At 34.9% G+C, this 19227-nt stretch overlaps 2 protein-coding genes across 2 annotated transcripts; both read right to left on the minus strand.

Annotated features, from left to right (window-relative positions):
• Positions 1 to 194: 194 nt before the first annotated feature.
• Positions 195 to 9139, minus strand: LOC117915627 (serine/threonine-protein kinase BSK5-like). The gene is made up of 10 exons (XM_034831237.1): positions 8768 to 9139; positions 8317 to 8537; positions 7905 to 8040; positions 7188 to 7321; positions 6997 to 7102; positions 5990 to 6075; positions 3092 to 3280; positions 2098 to 2262; positions 1211 to 1324; positions 195 to 766 (listed from the first exon to the last, which is right to left on the minus strand). Exons 1-10 carry the CDS (start codon positions 8844 to 8846, stop codon positions 524 to 526), a joined length of 1473 nt encoding a protein of 490 aa, XP_034687128.1. The 5' UTR covers positions 8847 to 9139; the 3' UTR covers positions 195 to 523.
• A 2875-nt stretch (positions 9140 to 12014) lies between these two features.
• LOC117915706 (phosphatidylinositol:ceramide inositolphosphotransferase) lies at positions 12015 to 17828 on the minus strand. The gene is made up of 12 exons (XM_034831338.1): positions 17740 to 17828; positions 17453 to 17610; positions 17273 to 17362; positions 16078 to 16164; positions 15917 to 15985; positions 15374 to 15454; positions 13836 to 13907; positions 13661 to 13721; positions 13470 to 13572; positions 13159 to 13254; positions 13020 to 13066; positions 12015 to 12568 (listed from the first exon to the last, which is right to left on the minus strand). Exons 2-12 carry the CDS (start codon positions 17483 to 17485, stop codon positions 12432 to 12434), a joined length of 876 nt encoding a protein of 291 aa, XP_034687229.1. The 5' UTR covers positions 17486 to 17610; positions 17740 to 17828; the 3' UTR covers positions 12015 to 12431.
• Positions 17829 to 19227: the final 1399 nt, after the last annotated feature.

Consider the following 19227-nt stretch of genomic DNA (forward strand, 5'->3'; position numbering starts at 1 on the left):
TCGATAGTCCGAACACTATTGGGATGTGGTGTGGAACCACATGGATCCAACACCCTGATCCCGTAGTTGAAGCACATGGGTGGCTTTGGGCAACTTTTATCTTCAACCTTTGATTTTGATCCCTGGCAGAAAACCGTATACTGAATCCTGATTTAATCATTTTGGAAGCAATAAAACCATTGTACAAAGGCTGGTAAAATCCATCTCTTAAAGGACACTCTGTCATTCAATATTGAGCCCAAAATCTCTTCATCATCACACGGTGTGTGGATATCAGCAGGAGACGAGAAACAAGGCAAAGTGACAAACACAAGGCAAAGTGCAGTGGGAGCTCCTAGATCAAAGGATGAGGGTCAAAACATGAACCCAAAACCAACAAATACATGTTACAATCAAGCCTCTGGTGCTGCACAAACTTTTAATGCCAAATAGAAACATAAGGACATAGATACAAGGAGTGTTTAAAAGAAAAAGTAAGGAGCCCAAAAAAAACAAAAAATAGGGAAAAAAAACCTATACACTTTCATTTTCTATTTCTTTTGGCCTCTAAGGATGTGCCATCTTTGAGTGTTTCCCGAGCATCATTGTCCATACCAAGGCTGAAGAGTGCGGCAGCTTGAAGATAGAAGGCAGTTGACCAATCAGGGGAGACTACTTGTGCTTGCATTGCATCTCCTAGAGCTTCTTGTGGCATCTCATTCATCAAGTAACACAAGCAACGTCTTGCAAACACAGTTGGTGACACCATGGTCCCACCATCAATGAACTACACACAAAAAAGGATCGAGCAAATTTATTTCTTATCATGCGAACCACCTATACAAAGTAAGGCTTCAATTATGACCACTTGGAACTTGAATAGGGTTTTGTGCTAAACACCTATGACACTGATCTCAGGAGATTTTCATAAGCTGATAAGAGATCACAAACTTCAAAAAGCTCATTTAATTCAGCTGATGAAAAGTAGAACTTCTCATATGACCAATTGTTTATAAACAAAATCCCCACTCCCACAGTTGACAAAGTCTAAAGTTTATTTCCATGATGCAGGAAAACAGAAGCATGCATCTAATTGCTCTAACAATTTCTTTAGTATTTTATTACTGTAAATTGATGTTTAATTTATGCCTGATCATGTATTTCAGCCTGTATTAATTTTTGGGCAGCAATGCTTACTTAAAGATGCTGTAGTTTCAGACGAATCACTTACTTGTGTGTAACACTCAATTGCAGTGGTGAAGTCTTTAGCTCGAAATGCAGTGTCTCCACGCTTCTTAGAATTCAGGGTCTCCTGTATTTGATTTGTCCACATTTGGAAAGACAGCTGCACAGAATGGAAAATTCAAAACATGGGGCATTGAATGATAGCGGCTGGGAGAAATCAAGTTCAAATTCACTAAAAACAATCTGCTAATACAGATGCAAGTAATTGAAGTACTTTCACGTTAGGCTTGAATCATGAGATGATGCATTGCAGATAAATTAAGATGTTTAATTTGGCATGCCATGTAGGATCTCCAAATTGAAACTAAATTATCAAAGGGTCTGCCAGAATGGTAATCCTAAACACACAGAATATACCATGACAATGCGTGGCATACCTAACTAATAAAAAAGTAACCTAGGTGACTTTCTATACTAATTGTCATAAAGCATGCTGTTAGTTAACCTAATTTTCTATACCTAACTAGTGAGTTTAAAGACAAATTAAGTACCCTTCCTAATTAAGCATGCTCTTCAATTTCCAAATTTCTATTTTGTTTGGGTGCATGAACTTATGATTTGGCCAAGACCAATCTTTCCTATTGTACATAGTTCAAGTTAAAAATGACAGGGGAAGCTACAGACTCATGATTGAACAAGTAGAAGATATACTGGAAAAGTGGGTGGTAAAAGTTGTAATGGTTTATACAATAATATGCACAAAAAAAAAAATAAAAAAAAGTGTTTCTAAAAGGTAATTGTTTCAAATAAATTGGTAAATAACCAATTAATGAGCAACAAGATAAAAATAACATTTAAAAAAAATAATTGAGGATTTGATTTTTGCCACTTTTTTCTTTTTCTGAAGTAGAGGATCAAATTCAAATCACTAACCTCATTCGCCACCCCTTCATCATCCTTGTATCCAACCTTCTCCAATATTTCATGAATTGCAGTCAGATCCATTCTTGAGCACGCTTCACCTAGAGGCGTCAAAGGTAGCGTTTCTGCTGGGGATACAGTTTCTTGTTGAATACCCATCAGAACGTATGATGGTACCTGCTATGAACCTTGATGAGAAAATATATAATATCTTCGAAGTAGTCCTCATTCAATTCTAATAATGCAAACCAGATTTAAACAAGAAGTCAGGCTTGGCAGAGTAATGCACTGCTGAAGCAAAGATTTCAGTGTGAGTCTGTATGGGAATTATTGGTTGATATGCACTAGTTCATCAAAGCCATGAAATTGCACCAACCAAACGCTTCTGTCAATAGTCTCCTTACGACTAGATTGAAGTCCCTACAGTCTTCATCGCAGACCAAATTCAACAGTTACTGTTAAATGATCAGGAAGATTCCATATCATCCAGGCGCCAAAATTTTGATGACTTAACACAGTTAATCAAAGATTAAAACTGTCATATACAGTTCCACTGATAGTTTAATATCAAATATATGCCCTATATAGGGAGAATGGGAAAATCTATATCCCAATCCTTCCAACAAAATTTGTAAGTTTCTGTGAAGAAATATACAGAAAAAGAATAGCCTTGTTCCTTAAGCATGGATAAAACAGTAGGTACTGATAGCTTAGAGCATTCTATAAGACATTGCACACAGTAGAGTAAAGCTGTCAGCTCAAGACTATAAAGGCATAGGCAGAGGTCCACATGGATCACTTGCAGACTTGCAGTTACAGGGCATACCTAGTTCCTTTATCAAATGAAAATACTGAGGCATTGAATATTTTAAAAAATGCTGGCAGGTGCCCTGACACAGGCCTCCCACCCTATAAAAATAAAATAAAGAAAGAAATAAAAAATTAGCAAAAACAAAAATCTTCCTATAGGTTGGATACAGGTACGGAATAAAGAAGTGAAGTGTACCTCAGTTTCTTTTTGAAGAGGAGTCAGAGAAGTCACAAGAGATCTAGCATTTGGCCTCTCACGGGGCTCATACTGTAAGCAACGTGAAGCTAACCGCACTAATTCAGTTCCATCATCATTTGAGAAATGGCCCTCCAAACATGAGTCCATTAACATCAGAAAATTCTTGCCACGTATCAGGTCAAGTGCCTGCAGAAATTAAATAGGGGGGAGTATCTACATCAACTTTCTGTAATCTAACAAAATTCTTATTTTTTATTTTTTATTTTTGATAACCGAGGAACCTTCCATGTTCAAGCTATGGAGACCCAAACCTTGCAATGCTGACCAACCCCACCACAACCATCACCAAGTAATCAAAGGCAATAAGTTGACAAAATTATAATCATTCTTGTTTATATTTTTTATTTATTGCCCTTTTAAGTGTTGACAATGAGCCAGATGCATGTGGTTGCAACTTTAACCACATTTGAAATATTTAACTCAAATACAAGCACTTGAGCAAAAACTAATTAAACAAAGGCAGTCAGTGCAGAGAAATTCTAAGTATTTCAACTCATTTTGATGGTTCTAACATTTAAGTTACATAAATGTTGCTGAAGCTAAAACTAATTAAGGCCAAATTGGTACTCAACCTTAGGGATTAAATGCAAGAAAAAAAATGCGCTAGACTTGAACCTCAAATAAATGTTAAACATCTCAAAATATTTTTTATAAGCGCACAATACACATACACATACACACACACACATGCTCCAAATTACACAGGAAGTATACAAAGAGCACCAATTAAAAGAACAAAAAAGAGAGACATAGGTCCGTCACTCTTCTACTTCAAACCCCACCAATCAACAAAATCCACCATAGACATTGATGTCTCCTCTATACAATGCCTAATACATTCCAAAAATTTACTCAAAAAAGGATTCGAGAACTTGCTCTGACGGTTCCATATTGTCAAAAGACCTATTTCGTTCTCATCAGATTGTACAAACTAAAACACAAAGGGGCAATCATCCAAATTCTTTTCACCAATACCTCAAATTCAATGCAATAAAAAGGATGGATTTGCAACTTTTACAAATTATCCTTTTTTGAATAATCATCTTTAACAGAAAATGCAGGGGAAAAATTGTGCATAACATACAAACTAGTTTGACAGTGAATAAGCATAAAAAATCCCCATAATCTAGTGGAATTTCAAGGGCCATAGCTGCTTGCTCATCTCTGTTGCAGTTGAACTCACAGGCACAAAATCAGTTCTTGCTTCTTTATATACACCTAGATTTGAGGCTTGTAGCTTTTAGATTAGTGTGCATTTTATACCATCTTATCAAAGTAATTTCATCACAAAGTTGCAAAATGGAACAGAATGATCAGTAATGGAGCATGAATGCTTGAAACTTCTGAACAATTTATGTGATATGAACAAGCCATCTCAAAGGATATAAGATGTCAGATTATGCATACAGATTGATGTAAGACAAGGATGCCCTAGCATTCCATTAGAGTACACATCATAAACAAACTAGGATTCATGATAATTAGTTATACCTAAATTGGTCCAATTATGCCTGTAATCAGTTCAGTGTGTTTGCTGCACCAACTTATGAAGCAATTACATGACTTCTTTGATAAACAGAACAAACAGATTCATAAATGGAGCATGAATTCATCTAGACTTCCAAAAAAGATATAAGGCATGGGCAAGCAATCTTATAGGACCTAAGAAATAAAGTTATGCATATAGATTATCTGAATGCAAGAAATGGTTGCCCAGTTCTCATTAGAATAAACATAAAAAAACTATGATCCACGATAGCTAATCCTGGTCTAAGCATAAGAGGTTAGGGAAGCAACTACTTTGAAAAACAGAACAGATAGATTCATGAATGGAGCATAATTCATGGAAAAGTGATATGATGTGGGCAAGCAATCTTAAATGACCTAACAGATCAGATTATGCAATACAGATTATCAGAATGCAAGAAATGGCTGCTCAGTTTTCCATTAGAATGAACAATAAAAAAATTAAGATCTGTGATGCCTAATCATGCTCTAAGTAGCACTGGTTAGGCAAACAACAACTTGACTTTTTTAAAAAACAAAACAGAAGGATTCATGAATAGAGCATGAATTCATGTAGACATCCAAAAAAGTGATATGAAATGGGAATTTTAAAAGACCTAAGATATCAGATCATGCCTGCAGAACATCTGAATGCAAAAAAATGGCTGCCCAGTTTTCTATTAGAATAAACATCACAAAACTAAGATCTGTGATAGCGAATCATGGTCTAAGTAGCACTGGCAGGCCTTTGAACACTTCAATTGGAATCATTTTTTAGGATGCTCCAATTTAGATTTTGAGGCTCTAACAACAGCAGAAACATAAGTTGAAGCAAAGTTTCTGAAAACTGCAGAAGACTGTGGAGCAGGATATATTGTTTCTCTCTCTATATACTCGTGCTCATTAGTCCAATGTTGCATTAGATCACCAGCAAACAAGCTGACAATGGAAGCAGGCAAAAGAGGATAAAAAGAGTTGTTTTACCACCCCATACTCTTAAAAGTGTCATATGGCCTAGAAATCCCAAAATCAGTCCAGAAGCACACTCAAGTGGATGAAATCTAAGTCCCAAAGTCTGACCTTCTTGTTAGTCAGAAAAAAAATGGTCAAATAATTTTTTTTATTAAAAAAAAAATTGCAGTGTGAAAGTGGAAGTTATGTAATAAACTACATGCTGACATTTAGGCAGTAACACGATGCAAGCTCATTTTTTAATAGACATGATTAAATCCTAACTTAATTTCTCTAGCAAAGAGTTTCCACAGAATGTCAAGAAAATCTGTGCATGCTTCACCACCAATGAAAATTAGTAGAGGGAATGGAGCTTACATGGCTTGGGGGGATATGTTTTCCACTGAGAAGATCAAGCAATAGTGTGCCAAAGCTGTAAACTACACTTTCAGCAGTCACTCTACCTGTCAAACGGAAGCATACATCACCTCAGTTAAAGACTTGCAAATGCATAAGAAATGTATATCATACATGTATGATATTGAGATAAACAGGAAATAGGAATATACTTGGGTTTGTGATCCTGTTATTCACAATCATTCTAATCTGTCTTTGATGTGCGAAATAAATACTCCTTTGGGTTTGCATGAAAGCATTTAATTTTGAAAAAATAAATTGGTATACTGAACAAATCAACATGCATATTGGAACAATTGCTTAGTTTTAAATGATTTTAGTGTGAGTGATTGTGTCATGCTCTTGACATCACTCTCTAATGTGGCCATGCAAATTTGTGAACTCTCTAGTTGGATGTTGGAAAGAAAATATTGATAAATAAAAATTAGTAGAAAAAGTCTCCCCACCTGAAATTAGTTGAGATCCTCAATTTTGATCAATGATAGAAATTGTTCTTATTATTATTGATTTTAAATAAATTCTTGCCAACAACAAACTCCAATTGGGATCCACAAGCTTATGGGGTTTGTTGGAGGACAAGGTTTAGGGCCTGATACAAATACTTCCATGGTAACTTAATAAATTATAATGTGTATACCTTAGGGCCCCTGCTAATGATAATGAAAATATGATATCTTTTGCGGCCAGAAGCCTAAGGGACAAGAAATGGGTGCTAATGTTTAGCCTAGCCTAAGAAAGAAAGATACTTTCTCACTAAATAGTAGCTTAGGGGTTCCCAGCATCCCCAGCCTTTTTCCTTTCCTGTAATGTTCAATGTTGGTAGTAGTTGCAAAATGCCTAACATCCTTATTCACATTTTCAAGTTCTTTTAACATACTGCAATGGCAATAAAACAAATAATGCTGCATGCCCTTTGCATGTGAAAAGAAGATCATTATAACATCACATAGCATTCCACTAGCTATTACCTGTTCTCAAGTATTCTGGGGGGGTGAAGGCCAAGTTTGTACTATAGCTTTTGCCATCTCTGCTATTCTTCATAAGGCCAAAGCAGGAGAGCCTGGGATTACCATCCTGTAAAATGTTGATTCACCATGAGTGGACTAAAATAACAAACTGAAAAGGTCAGTAAACATGACAGTGAAAACGGTGAAAGTACCTGATCAAATAAAACTCTGTAAGCATTCAGGTCATGGTACAATGCCCGCCCTTTACTACTGCAGTATTCCAAAGCTTGTGCCAAATAAAGAGCCACTCTCAGCCTCATTGCCCATTTCATGGGCTGTGCCTCCCCTAAACCAAGTCAATCAATGCCAATTAAAGCAACATCAATTTTCCAGGTAATAAATTACCTACCATATTCTAATTATTGAGGAATACTGCCCCTCACAGTCCCATCACTTCATTATTTATTTAAAACTCAAATCACCAACAACAGATTTCCCATTGACGTTAGAAAAGGTTCTGCCACACCAAATTTCAGATTTTCCTGAAAAGGGTGATTTTCAGGGAAAAGGGTGTTTTTGCTGACAAAATCGGTATGATATAAAAGTGGTGCAGTGATAGTCAGTGGGTTACTTTTGTCACTGCTACCATTTAAAATCCAAATTTTGGATAATAACTCGGTACAGTTTGGAGTACTTTCTAGTGGGCACGCTTCCTTGCCATATAAATCCTTTTATTCATTTCATTTTTGGGGCTGTGTGCGTCGCAGTGCACACATCATGCACATAACATCACCTAGTAGAAAGCAAGAAATGCTTAATAAAATTTGTTAACAAAAAGCCATTCACATTACATGCAATACATTTTACCGCAACAAATTCAAACCATAAGAAGAGAGAGATCTACTAAAGAATTGGTGAAAGAAATTTACAATGGAAAAGGTGCTTTGAGAGAGTTTCATTAGGCATGAACTCCGCAACAAGCAATCTCTCTTCCCCTTCACAGCAACATCCAATCAAATTTGCCAATCGCTCATTTCGAAGCTGCCCCACTGCTCTAGCTTCTTCCTAAAATACAACCAAACGTTTGCTTAGATAAAAACAAATAAAAATAATGTTTCATTTCCTTCCTTAGTGAAGGTAGGAATAAACCAGGGAAGCCAAAACCTCAGCTCACCCATCCTAATATGACTGTTTAGAAACAAAAGCAAGATTAGACACAATATTTCCCCCTTTCCCTTTCCATGATTTTTTTTCAGCAACCAAAAAGAGGTTACGTCTAACTATCTAAACAAAGGAAAATTAAGCCACATAAAATTAAAATCAAAGTAACAGAGCACAAACCAGGAATTGCCGAGAATCGGGCCAAGCGGACTTATTGAAACGTTTAACAGCGATCCAACGGTCATCTTCGAGCTTTCCTTTGTAAACAACATTGGGAGCTTTCTCACCATGCTCTGACACGATATTATCAGAAGAAAATCCCAACGTCGCAGCTCTCAGTTGGTCCAAGCTAAACTCTCCGAAACTAGGCAATGAGTCCCCTTCATTTTTGCCTCCGTTCTCTGGATCAAACGACGCCAAAAACCCTAATTACCATAACAGAATCGACGAACACCCAACCACCTGATTCCCGAGAAAACCAGCGAAAGCAAACGAAAACGCCTTATATAATGGCATCCTCTCTTCACCATTATTAAGCACTTCCTTTTCCTCTAACTCATTTTTCCCCCAGAACCAAACAGACGGGAAAGAAAACCTCGAGAAAAAAACCGAGAGCACGAGAAACACTTACCGAGATCGAACGAATCCTGGCTGTTTGATTTGAGATGCGGCCACCAGCAGAGCGAGAATTTGGAGCAGCGAGCTCCCATTGTCGGAATCGAAAATTCTAGAGACAGAGAGAGAGAAACACAACGGATCAAATCTCTCTCTGGCCTAGAAGTATAGGCCTTGCTTGAAGACAGAGAAAACAATGAGAAAATGAGGGAAAGAGAGAAGGAAAAATCAAAGGAAGAATGGCATTGTTTGTTTAACGAGAAAAAGAGAGAGAAAACTTTTTGGATCCAAGGTTTCTCTCTCTTTCTGTCCCTCTTCCTGTTTCTCTCTCTACATTTCCGTTTTCAGCTTTCCTCCACTTTTCTGAATCTCTCTTTCTCTCTCTCTCCACCTCATCATTCCCTCGTTTCTGCTTTTCCCTCCCCTGTTTTATTCTGTTTTTCTAGTTTCTTTTCTGTTCCAGATAGGCACTCCACTGCACTCCCACGCTCCATTCCACCGCGTACACCTCACCACAACCCTGAATAAGCCCTTCTCGGAATTGTCCAAACTGGCTCTTAAATGTACAATAGCTTGGGTGCTACACCTTTATTAGTAATGTTCTCTAGCTACCATTTTAAAAAATAATTATATAAATTAAAATGATTAAAAATAAAACATAAAATATAAATTTTATTTTAAAAAATATTAAAAATATTTCAGATTAAAAATTTTTTTTTTCGAAAACAGTCATAAGCAGGCCTAAAAGTCTGTCACCAAATTTTTTGTTTTCATTTTAAGAATTTATTTAGTTTTTTAAATCACTTTTATTTTTTCAATTGCTTAAAAGATATGAAATAACTACTTCTTTCTTAAAGGAAAAAGAAAAAAAAATTGAAATTGCTCCATTATTGGAGGAAGGTTTAGCACGCGCATGATAGCGCGTGGGACAGTAGGTCGTTCATAGTGTTCATGATTATTTTCGCCACGTCTTTGAACTGATCGGGGATTGAGAGAAACGATTAATCGCCGAATCACGTTGCATTCATGTGGGTCAAAGTCAAATGAATCAACGGCGTGAATGAGACCATCTTGGACCATAGTTTTGGTAAAGTTTTGAATTAAATAATGTGCAGTCATTGTCATCATATCCTCCTGAAAATAGGCTTCCACTTGGGACTTTATTATCATTATCATTAATTAATTTATTATTTTATTTTTAAAATAATATAATATTCAAATAATTAATTTTAAGAATGAGTGTATCTTAATGATTTTGTAGCACATAGGGAGAAAAGGTTTTATACTTTAGGGTTGGTTAGGATATAAACCGAAAAGTTTCTACTTTTTCACAAAAGCTCTGGCCTGAATTTTTCAATGGTTTATGCTATTTTCTGTTTCAGATGTTTGCAGACATCACATATTTTTTTGTCTTAGAACTCAAATATCTATGCTGCTCAAAATCTCAATTCATCAGGTCCAACTATGTATTTTGTACTAATTTTAAAAAATATTTTAAGATTTTTTAAATGACAAAAAAATTCAAATATTAGAAAAATTGTAAATATTTTTTAAAATCATTATAAAATTAACTCTTAGAATCGTTTGACTGTGATTCTAAAAAACATTTTTAATTTTTTTAATAGTTAAATTTTTTTATCATTTAAATATTAGAAATATTAAATATCCCCACTAAAATATCTCTCTTTATATATATATATATGGCCAATCGGATAAAACAATAGAACCGGATTGGGTACAAAGCAATGAGATTGAAATATTCACATGATACCATCTCATTGGTTATGTATCGATAGTATGTATCCATTGGGGACTCGAGCGGGACCTTAAAATAAAATAAGAAAATAATAGTAAGGAAGAAGATGTGGCTGAAATGATGGAAAAGGCAGTGAGTGTGAGCCGAGGCTGTTGTAGATAAACTTTTCCAGCTCAACATGTAGCTTGAAAAGAAAGAAGGAAAATGAGTGAAGATGGGCCTCGCATTGCCATCATCTAACGCATGCAAGAGACCCCCCACAAACACAACTGGTCTCCATCCCCTGGGGAAGCCCACATGGCCAACCAATACCACCCATTATGGAATGTCACCACAGGATTTCAGATATTTGCTGATTTCCTGTCTCCCTCCTCCTCTATACTATGTACCAATAAGGAAACTTCCAAGGGTAAATAAATCACCATGGTTTGGTCTACCAGTAGACCAAAAGAGGCAAGAAGACTAAATCAAAGACAAAAAAAATGGCTCAAAAGGGGAAGCTAGAGAGAAATGTGAATGGGAAACCTACAGGTTTCTGTCAAAACAGAAGCAACTTTGCATGATTGCATCATCTCTCCTTAATCAGTTCATCCCAATAGCTAAAAATGTATATAAAACTCCATTTTAGTAAGAATTAGAAGTAGTCATATGGTCAAAATAAAGTTCATATGATACTGAATCAGTGGGTGTAATGCTTTTTCATTTATTGCAGGCAGGAAAACCGATGTTTCAGTCACAAAAGAAAATGGGGTACATGCATTTGTTTTTTATAGCAAGATTTGCAGCTGAGCCAGATTTTAAATGAAGTGCATCCCACTGGTATAATGATCACTTCTTTTTTCCTTTCCACATATGTGATATATGTATGATATTAGTAGGGCAGGGGGAGAGGACATGCAACATGAGATAAGAGCAAAAAGGAAAGAGAACAGTCCCGTAACCCTTTGATGCAGAGTAAAACTGAGAGGAGTCATGTGATGGAACTGAGTTTTGTCTCCGATGTTCTTTCACATCCTATAAAGAGGATTTGCATAGAGAAAAGCATAATAAAAGATGGGAGTGGTGGCCCTTGTTGTAGGGCACAAGACAAGAAGCATTATTTAATTGTCACCATTGCCTCATGCCAGCCCCATTGTCTTTGACAAGCCTCACATGCCCACCTCGTATCACTGATATTACAGAGATTTTTTAAAAGAGAACAACCCTTGTACTTGTTGGCCTAATCTCTCTTTTTCTACTCCATAAGTTTCTCATACATTTAGTTCATGAAAATTCAGGCGAATGTATAGAGACTATCAGATAAGCATGAATAATAAATCCCAACCAGCATATGTAAATAATTTATATGATATTATTGTAGATGATACATCGTACCTCAGAAAACTGCTTCTCTTTTGAGTCTGTGACTGTGACCCCATCAAAGTGGCATGGTCCCCAGCACACTTTTGCTGCCACACAATAATTCATGATCATCATTAGACGAGAACAGCTCACTCACAATCATCACTTGAACAGAACAGCTTACTCAGCTCATCAATTTTTTGCAACAAAGTTCGAGTAATTTACTAACAACATGACAGTGAGATTCTACGAAATTAACAACTGAAAACAAAGGGATGGGAAAGCAAGAAGCTGCATTTGAGAAACCGGGATGGTTCATTTCATTTTTTAAGAATTATACAGATGGGGTTTCTTGGTCTTGAGAAAAGGTTGTGGTAGCATCAGTCTAGGTAAGAATTGTGGTACATATCCCAAACCAAGTAACAGCAGCATGGCCATCTTCAGCTACTGCTGCTGTTTCGTTAGAATTCACCCCTGTATCAATGGGGTCATCCATCACGGGAGGCAACATTTGTGAAGTTTGAATCCCTAAGGATATAGCTTTACACAGGAGTAATAGGTGATTTGAAGTAACATTGGTTTTCTATACTAAATCTACAGTGTATATGGAATTCCCATTAGGGAACTTCTTGTGCTCTTCTTTGTTCTTGCCATCCTCATCTTTGGCACTCAATGGTAGCAGTGGCAGAGATATAGTTCCAGGGGATCGGTCGGGTAGTTCTGCAAAAAAATAGGCAATACAAAGAGTCAATGCTACAGTTTACATGAATGTATAACATGGGCGTCTCTTTTCTCAAGAATGAAAAGGGAAAAAACACGAGAATGATCCTGTCCTTTGTAAAGCAACTGCATTCTCATCCTCTATTGCTTGAAAATTTTGTTTTTTTTTTTTTTTTGGAATTGTGTTTAGCTCTAAACAAATCATTTCAACTCCACATAAATACAACTCTTAACTCCGACAAGGCACATTCATACAAGGTGAAGAATCTTATCCAAAATGAAAACTATTTTTGCAATTTAGAGGTAAGATAAAGAGATGCTGCCACGATGAATGATAGAACCTTGTTTCAACATATAAAAATCATTAAAAAAGTTGATTTCAAATAGACTCTAAGAGAGAAACCTTGAGTAAATAATGCTAAAATGAGGAAAATAAAATTATAGTGCTGACCAGGCAATTTATTGTCAACAAAGAATACCACCAAACTTACAGTGTACCTGCATAGAATCAAACAAAACAACGATAACAAAGAGCAGAACAGTGTTCCTCAAACTATTATTTAAAGAGCAGAACAGTATCCTCCTTTTACCATGCAACAACAACGTCAACTGTGTAATGCTTGCGAGAAGCTATAATCAAGAGGCTCTGAATCACAGCAATTAACCAAGAAAATTGCTTAATACACCTGTGAGAATAAGCCACAAAAGTGCCAACAGAATCAATAGAATACTACACATCCACTTAACCACGAGCCACTGAGTTTTCTATATGCCTGATGATAAAAGCTGTTTTGTTTCAGTATACATTAGCATTTGCAATTAGGAAAATAACATAACATAAAAATTGTTATAAAGAGATGTAAATGCACCTAGTACAAGAAAAAAATAAAAAATGAATTACCTCTTGGTACCATATTTTTGATATGTGAGAACAAATACTAAGGTAAAGATCATGTGAGATGAAAATATCAAGTCACCACAGCCATATATAACACCTCGGGGAACTGTACATTGATACAATCAAATGAGCATCATGGTGTAAATTGTGTAATTAAATAGAAATACTAAAAAAATCACAAAATCAAAATTTACAGTTAATTAAGAGAACTTCAAGTGCATTGTCAGGGAGAGGCAGCCTGGCAAGTTTTGAGCCCTGAAAGAGACAGTTGTACCTGATTGTAAACAATTGCTTTGATCACAATGAGTTAAACATAATGAATTAAAATTTTCCATGATAAAGCAGCATTAGCTGTTCTATCATTTTTACCTCCCGACAATGATAGTTTGAGCCAGGAAGCTGAGTTGAATAGAATGTGATGATCCGGAGAATTTGAGAAGCCTGAGAAAAATACAGTGTACTTAGAAGGAATTTTCATATAGATAGAGCATGACAACACAACCAAACTTTTACTTCAACTATTCTTTCAGCATTATGTACATATATACATTGAATGATGCAGAAGTGAAAGAAATGTTAAGCAAGTCAATAATGTTATGACTGATAGAATCCATTTTCCTGCTCTAGGTGTGAGTGAAAGGATCCTAATAGAAATCTTGAAAAAGAACATTTTCCTTCAGCAGGGTGGGAGCTTTACAGATGAATCATTTAATCTTTGTCCACTGTGCTGGAAACATTTCCTGACAGGTATTTTTAGACAGTTGATTGATATAGATTTATGGACAGCTTAGTTTTGTCAAATATGCAACACACAGACAGGTATCATCTAAGAGGTTAACTTTAGCAGAAAAATATTCTCGTTGTGGGAGAGTGGGTCCCTTTACTGTGTTCCCACCTTCTTGCATAATCAATTGAACGATTTTGCTTATGAAAATTCCCAAAATACAACTAATAGAAGGTCACCAAATATAGTTCAACAAAGGATGTACACATGCAGGTGACTCTCTACGTCTCAGAAAAAGAGAAGTGGGTAAATCTCTTTTGCAGCAATTAGCAATTGTGCATTGGCCTGTTTAACGGTTCCAGACATAAGCGCTTGCCCGCTGGACTGAAGTGAATATCGAGAAAAGAGAACCGACTTTTAGTCGTATTCATAAACATTGAACAAATGTATCATATGGAATCCACTTTAGTATCTCACAAGATAAACTCCATATTTTAGATGCACAATATTCTTTAAAAATCAGTTTTAATGAAGGTTGTCTTGAAGCAGTGCATTGGAGAAATTATACAAGGTGATTCTCTTGTGCTGTGACAGGAATATTTCTTAAAAGTCCTGCTTCATTGCTTCTTGCACACTGGTAATTTAATGGATATGGAGAGTAAGAAGTAACTTGAAGGCCTTTACATGTTTAGTATTTACTTCAGGTTTTGAAACTAAATTCAAAGTATTGGATAAGTTGATAGGGTATTTTGGGGACTGCAAGGAAACTTTATGGCATGCACAAACATTTATAAAATCTCAAAAGAAGTCTGGAAACTTCAAAAGATCCATTCATAAAATTGTGTGCCAAAAATTTGGTGCTCTCCTTAAAATATAGAAGAAAAAAAACTGATGACAGCATAACTCGTTGGTAGCTGATGGAACAGCTAGTTTGAACTATAAGCACAAGAGAAATAGAGAATCCACATCCCAATTTTTCAATGAAATATTCAATAATTTTTTCCCCTACTAGAAGCATTAAAAAAAACTTATTTATGCATGCCAAGCAGCCTTCATAATTTTTCTTTGCAAGGGAGATGGAGATCTGGCATATCTAAGGGAAAAAAAATTCAGAGGATGGAAATAGTACATTTATAAGCACCCTAAAGAACAATAAAGATGCTATACTATCATCTGTACTTACAACTAAAAAAGCCAGAACCCGGCACCATAGCAAAACTGTATAGATTTTCTTGCTCTGGAAAACAAAAGGGTGAAATGTCCACTGTAGCAGGAGATAACAATGTATTAGAATAAACAACAGTGGGAAACTTTGGATTCACATCTCAGCCTAGTAATGATAAATTCAATGACTTGTCACCAATAATAAGGGTAAAGAAATAATTAGATAAGATAGGCCATGATGAAAGCATGATTCAGTTATTCCTAACCTCAAAAAATGTTTACCGAAGACTGGAACATTACATGGCCTATTTTGATGCCAGCATCCGAAGCTAATAAATAGAAGAAGCTTTGCATACATCAATGTGATAAATGAGTTGTCACTTTTAAACATTGAAACATGACTATTACATCATTGTCTGCAATGGTACCAATCCTAGGTGGAATCCAGGTGTTAATGCATATTTCTATACAAAAAAACTGAAAGAAACAATCTTACCAAAATATTAGTTGACAATACAAAATTAAACTGAATATTAATAAGAAACGGACTATAAAACCTTACCAAGAGAAAGGAAAAAAAGATGAAGGTGAATACAGTCTCACTGATGTAAGCCTTGTCTTGACCAAGTTCCTGAAATGACACAATTTTAGGAGAATGGATACCAGTGTAATTTTACACTGTAGATTACAGGGTACAATGCAAAACCCAACAGTGGTACCCACTGGAAGAAGAAAGAACCCAGCATCCTGAAGTACTGGTCCAGGTCTATGTAAATAATGTACCCCTCGAGCAGCCAATCCATGAATGTACTGTAAATAGAACAAACCTACATACTATCAACATCCATATGATTCCAGATCTAAAAAAGTAACAAAGAAGGAAAACAGGAAAAGAAAAAGGATTAAAAGGAGAAGAAACATAACAAATATTGCAAATAGAGAAGCCACTGCATATGTGTAGAACCCACAAGAACCACATCAGCAAATCAATGAAAGAGAAAAAAATATTCTGTAATGAATAGTCCAATGTAATAAAAAAAAGTGTTACTAATCAAGATAGATGCACTGGGTTCCACAGCAATTTTCAACCTATCAGTCATAATGGAGAGAGGGGAAAAGAGGAATTTCTTCCCAAAGCCATTAGATGGAAGCCACTCTATTATATTCACAAGAGCAGCAAAACTGTAAAGGGTTATGATAGAAGCACTTGTAAAGGATCTAGCAGTTCTTCTTCAAGCAGAACCATGAGTTAGTCCAACAACATTGAAGTCACTATAGATAACAAGGATGTGTTAGATGAGAGCAACTATACCCGAAAAACATTGAGCCTCTCCCTAGATACAAGCAGCCTAGCAGTCTACATATGGTTCAACTTGCTGCAATAGCAGAATCAGGATGCCCAGGTATGTTATACAACCCATATTACTTCACCCCAGTGAATCAAAAGCTTCATTCCCAGGCTTATGGAAATAATTTATATTGTATCAATTAGTATCAAAATGTATCTTCGTTGCCATCATCTTCCCTTTTGTTTCTTTAATCAAACCACCAAAATACTAAAAAAAAAAAAAGTGATTAAGGAATGTGCCAGCAATATGGGAATGCACTGCAAACACCATGATGAAACTTGAAAGAACAAAATCCCAGTTCAACCCTCAGTCAAATAACAAATTAGGCCATTCCTGGATGAACAATCAAAATTGAATGAATGAATAGTACTTTACACAGCAATCCGAACTTACAAACCCATCATCTTGGGGCCATTGAAGAGAAACCAGAGTTTCATCAAACACTGACATTCCAAAATTTTTACTTTTGCAAGCAATAAAAGAACAATTTGATTAAAAACCATTCAAAAACAATCTGAAAACATCAATCTTTCGAAAACTAACATATACTCAGAGCTCAATGGGATGACCTGAAAAAAGAGTCCTGCCAGAAGAAGCTTCCACTTCTGGGCCAGCAGGGGAATTTCTAGCACCACCTCTCCGCAAATTCTTCTCCATACCTTCACAGAAAAGTAATCAAACAATCAAAATCATCAATAATACAATCACAAGGACACAGAAAACATATATAAATATGATCAGAGAGAGACCTTTGAAGCCCGACGAGTAATATAAAACGCCATTAGAGGAAGAGAATTGGAAGGTGGGCGTCAATTAGTGGAGAAACTCTGCGCAGAGCACAAGTCTCCACATGAAACACTGCGTTTTGGGGCCTCCGAATCGTGTACAGAGGTTGGTTTATTCGAGTCTTCTCTCCATGCGCGAGTGAAATTAACGGATCAACAATTTGAAAAGCAAAACATGATTAGTGTTGTTATCATACAGAATTTTGATCGAATTCGAATTCGAGTTTTTGAGTTTGGAAACAGAGATTTACAGTTAATTCAGTAGTTGATTGGTCTGAAACGCTGCGTTTGGTTCAAGTTTGTTGAAGAAAAGGTCACAGCTGGGTTTAGACTCTTGAGAGTATAGACGAAGATGGAAAGTGGGACGAAAATTCAAAGAAAAATGGAGTGTGATGTGCGGTGAGATGTGGACCGTTGATTGATTGATCTGACAAGTACAGTCCCCACCTTGGGCTGTTTTAGATTTTGGTCTTTCTTGAAATGGGCCTCAAATGTCAGGTTCTTAGCCCAAAATCTTTATGCAAAACGCCACATGGCATACGATGGTAGAAGAAACAATTGAACAACGGAAAATTTTGGGCATAACATCTTTTAATTATTTTTATTTATTTTTACTTTTTTTAGAGTTATTTTTAAAATAATTATATAAATATATAGAATAATTAAAAATAAAGTATTAAATATAAAAATTATTAAAAATAGATTAAAAATATTTCATATTTTTAAATAGATTTTTTTCTGTAAAACATAAAAAAATTATTCAAAAACTGCTCTAAAAAATTATTTTTTATAACTAAAAACAGTTATCAAATATGGTTTTACTTCTGTATCTTAAATATATCATTATGTTTAGATTGTTAAAAAATGTACAAAGACAGGAGAATTGGGTTAAAAAAGAGATAAAAGTGTTTAATAAATCAATTTTATAATTTAAAGTGATTTAATAACTTAAATTAAATATATTTAGTAAAATAACTTAATGATATGACTTAAAGTCAAAAATAATTTAAGTGATAAGTAAAATCAATTAATTTATTCTTAATTTTATCTTTTTACCACTATTTATCTTAATTATTTACATGATCTCCTAGTCCACCACCTTTATTATTTTTTAATCTCATTTGTCCTAATTATAATTTATAAAGATGAATATGTCAAAATTGATAATTTAAAAAACGTTTTAAGTTTATTTTATCAATCTTAATAATTAAAATAATAAATTTTAACTTAAATAATTTAACTTAAATCATTAAATAATAAATGTTAAATTTTACCAAACACTCACTCATATAAGTTTTTTCAAAAAGAAAAAAAAGAAAACAAAAACAAAAAATTATCTAAATATGACAATATAGTGCTTAGATACAAAGAAAAGAAATATATAACATCTCTTGTTTGTAGAAAGCAATTTTCAAAAAAGTTTAAAACAATTCTTAATTAAAAAAAATATTTGAATATAATGCAAAAGTTTTCAAATATTTCGCATAGTTTTAATTATTACTCAAAACAGTCTAAAAAACAATTCAAACACTTAAAATTTATTCTAAGAATCAAGCTATTTTCAAAATAAATTCTCAAAAAATTGTTTCTATACAAAATTTATCAATTATATTTTTAAAGTTATAAAACTAGAGCCTATATGGGAATTGGTTTTTAGAATTAAAAACATCGATAATTTTTTTTTGACAAAAAACTGTTTTCCTGTAATTTGTTTTGAAAATAAAATGTTTTTGGAGAAT

Source organism: Vitis riparia, chromosome 6 (assembly GCF_004353265.1).
Source record: "Vitis riparia cultivar Riparia Gloire de Montpellier isolate 1030 chromosome 6, EGFV_Vit.rip_1.0, whole genome shotgun sequence".
Taxonomy (NCBI): Eukaryota; Viridiplantae; Streptophyta; class Magnoliopsida; order Vitales; family Vitaceae; genus Vitis; species Vitis riparia.

What these genes read in the sequence shown, in the direction of transcription:
- LOC117915627 (XM_034831237.1), bottom strand. Translation starts at nt 8,846, where the DNA reads ATGGGAGCTCGCTGCTCCAAATTCTCGCTCTGCTGGTGGCCGCATCTC. An exon ending in CCGATTCTCGGCAATTCCTG is followed by an intron (nt 8,041 to 8,316) that starts GTTTGTGCTCTG and finishes GTTGTATTTTAG; the next exon opens with GAAGAAGCTAGAGCAGTGGG. An exon ending in AACATATCCCCCCAAGCCAT is followed by an intron (nt 3,281 to 5,989) that starts GTAAGCTCCATT and finishes TAATTTCTGCAG; the next exon opens with GCACTTGACCTGATACGTGG.
- LOC117915706 (XM_034831338.1), bottom strand. Translation starts at nt 17,485, where the DNA reads ATGGCGTTTTATATTACTCGTCGGGCTTCAAAG. An exon ending in TGGCAGGACTCTTTTTTCAG is followed by an intron (nt 16,165 to 17,272) that starts GTCATCCCATTG and finishes TTCTATTTACAG; the next exon opens with TACATTCATGGATTGGCTGC. An exon ending in TGTTGACAATAAATTGCCTG is followed by an intron (nt 12,569 to 13,019) that starts GTCAGCACTATA and finishes ATTTTTTTGCAG; the next exon opens with AACTACCCGACCGATCCCCT.